Source organism: Austrofundulus limnaeus, unplaced genomic scaffold (assembly GCF_001266775.1).
Source record: "Austrofundulus limnaeus strain Quisiro unplaced genomic scaffold, Austrofundulus_limnaeus-1.0 Scaffold120, whole genome shotgun sequence".
Classification (NCBI taxonomy): domain Eukaryota; kingdom Metazoa; phylum Chordata; class Actinopteri; order Cyprinodontiformes; family Rivulidae; genus Austrofundulus; species Austrofundulus limnaeus.
This window is the reverse complement of record NW_013952522.1, coordinates 1455556-1457707: the sequence shown is the minus strand read 5'-3', so window position 1 is coordinate 1457707 and position 2152 is coordinate 1455556. Positions and strand designations below refer to the sequence as shown.

At 36.4% G+C, this 2152-nt stretch overlaps 1 protein-coding gene across 1 annotated transcript in view; it reads left to right on the top strand.

The window, feature by feature from the left end:
* Positions 1 to 265: 265 nt before the first annotated feature.
* Positions 266 to 2152, top strand: part of gcn1 (GCN1 activator of EIF2AK4) — a 50905-nt gene continuing 49018 nt past the window's right edge. The window contains exon 1 of the mRNA XM_014014963.1: positions 266 to 316. Within this exon, the coding sequence (XP_013870417.1) occupies positions 296 to 316 (21 nt within the window). The 5' untranslated portion in view covers positions 266 to 295. The remainder of the gene's footprint in view (positions 317 to 2152) is intronic.

The window sequence follows — 2152 nt, the reverse complement described above, 5'->3', positions numbered from 1 at the left end:
GGCTTAAGGAAGGAAGGAAGGAAGGAAGGAAGGAAGGAAGGAAGGAAGGAAGGAAGGAAGGAAGGAAGGAAGGAAGGCAGGCTGAAAGTTGAAGAAACTGAAGAGTTATCTTCACTTTCATTCATTAAGGCTCCTTATGAAAACATGTGCAACATAACTTCAACAAGAAAAGGGTAAAAATATTTTCTCAGTTCTAGTGAATAATATAAGCGACTTTTATTGTGAAGAGTTTCTCCTTCATAGTTGTTTTTACCCGGAAGTGACAACAAGAAGTCTTTCCTGCAACAAAACCGGCATGATGGCAGCGGACACGCAGGTTTGTGTGGTTGACTATGAACTCATAACCTACCTGTTTGAGAACGATTGTTAAGGATTTTAGGAACCAGATTTGTCATTAATTATGCCCAGCCTTACTGAACATGTCGGCTTGGTTCAGTATTATTCGAGTAACTGGGGCAGAAATGAGCAGCAGCTAACCTGTTAGCCGGAATGCTAACGTGGCTGCAGCAGTTCTGCTGACGACAACCCCTTCTGCACGAAGCAGTAGCACAGCTAAAACTTTTGTTTTGTGCCAATTCGCCTGGTTTTCCGTTTCTCTCGTAAATTTCTTGAGGTTTTAATCATTTTGAAGAGTTCACAGTAAAGTCCCTGATGAGTGAAGTCACACCCTTCAGAAGCAGTTACATTAAATTAGCACATGTTCTCCAAAACAACCTACAAGACAGGCAAACACTTCAACAGCAGCTTCAGTTTGTTCTCAATCCAGAACTTATTTAAGCACACTGCTTATCAGTAACTATTCATGAGCATTTTTCTGTTGCTGTATTTGCAGTCACATTTCAACAAACAAATATAATTTATGATCTCTATAGAACTGAATTTTGGCAATTTGTTTAAGGCTTTAAGCAAAAGTAAAGTGAGGATATCATCACAAAAGACATTTATTGTATTTAAAAACTATAAGGTAATGTAGGTAACATTTATTTAAGTAGCCATTTTCAGCAGCAAGGCGATGCAAAGTGCTTTACAGGATTTAAGAAAAAATACAAGTAAGTACAAAAGAAATCATAAGACAAGTAGGCAGTATAAATCTAAGTGAACATGCAGAATAATCTACGACATCAGAACATAGGTAAGACATCATAGTCCGTATAATCTGAGACATCATAGCATGAAAGGAGAATATAAACACAAGTTGTACTTATGCTGAGAGACAAGCATGGAGTGAAGACAGGTCTGTGAGGACACATTGAGGATGAGAAGATCAGGCCCTGTCCTGCTGAAAATAACTACAGACATCACAAAACAAGTCAAAACATCTTGGTGTTGTGTCAGATGGATGGGTGCCCCTTGTCTACAACAATCTTCCAAACAAAGTGGGTGATGACATACAGTACACCTTTTATTAGTTTAATATTGTTTAATTAGTTTAACCTGATTTGATTTCATAAATTTGGAGTATTTTTTATTTGTTTCTCCATAAAACAAAATAAAAAATATTTAAATTCCTGGTTGTAAGAATACCAGAATTGTCTTGCAACTGTTGTCAAGAGTCAAGACAGTTCATCTTATCTTAACATGGAGACTCCAACATCTTCAGATGTCAATACTAGAGTTGGGCATAATCGTATCGTGTGTGATTAATCGTCAGAAAAACATTAATCAATTAATTTTTGGCACTTGACGATTAATACGATTGATGCCAACAGGTACAGTCCGCTTGCTGCTCCTCTCAGCTTCAAATATGACGAACATTAAAACAAATTTCTGTAACTTATTTATCTATCAACACAATTTAAAATTTGATGTATAGCCTGAAGTTTGTAATTTTGACACAATTTGGAACAGATTTTTACGAAGAGCAAATATTTCCCACTAAATTGGTCATGTGACTAAGATATGGGTGTCCAGGGGATTAATCGTCAAATTAATCGTTATCGGCTAAATACCACAATTAATCGTGATTAATTTTTTGCCAATATTGCCCAACCCTAGTCAATACATTTATTTGCATCCTCATGTTTGAGAAAAACTCACATAGACCAGTGAAAAAACTTGAAGCTGATGAATAAAAATCAACTGTAAATCAGCTGATGAACATCAGACTACAGTTGGGCAATATTGGCCAAAAACTAACCACAATTAATTGTGG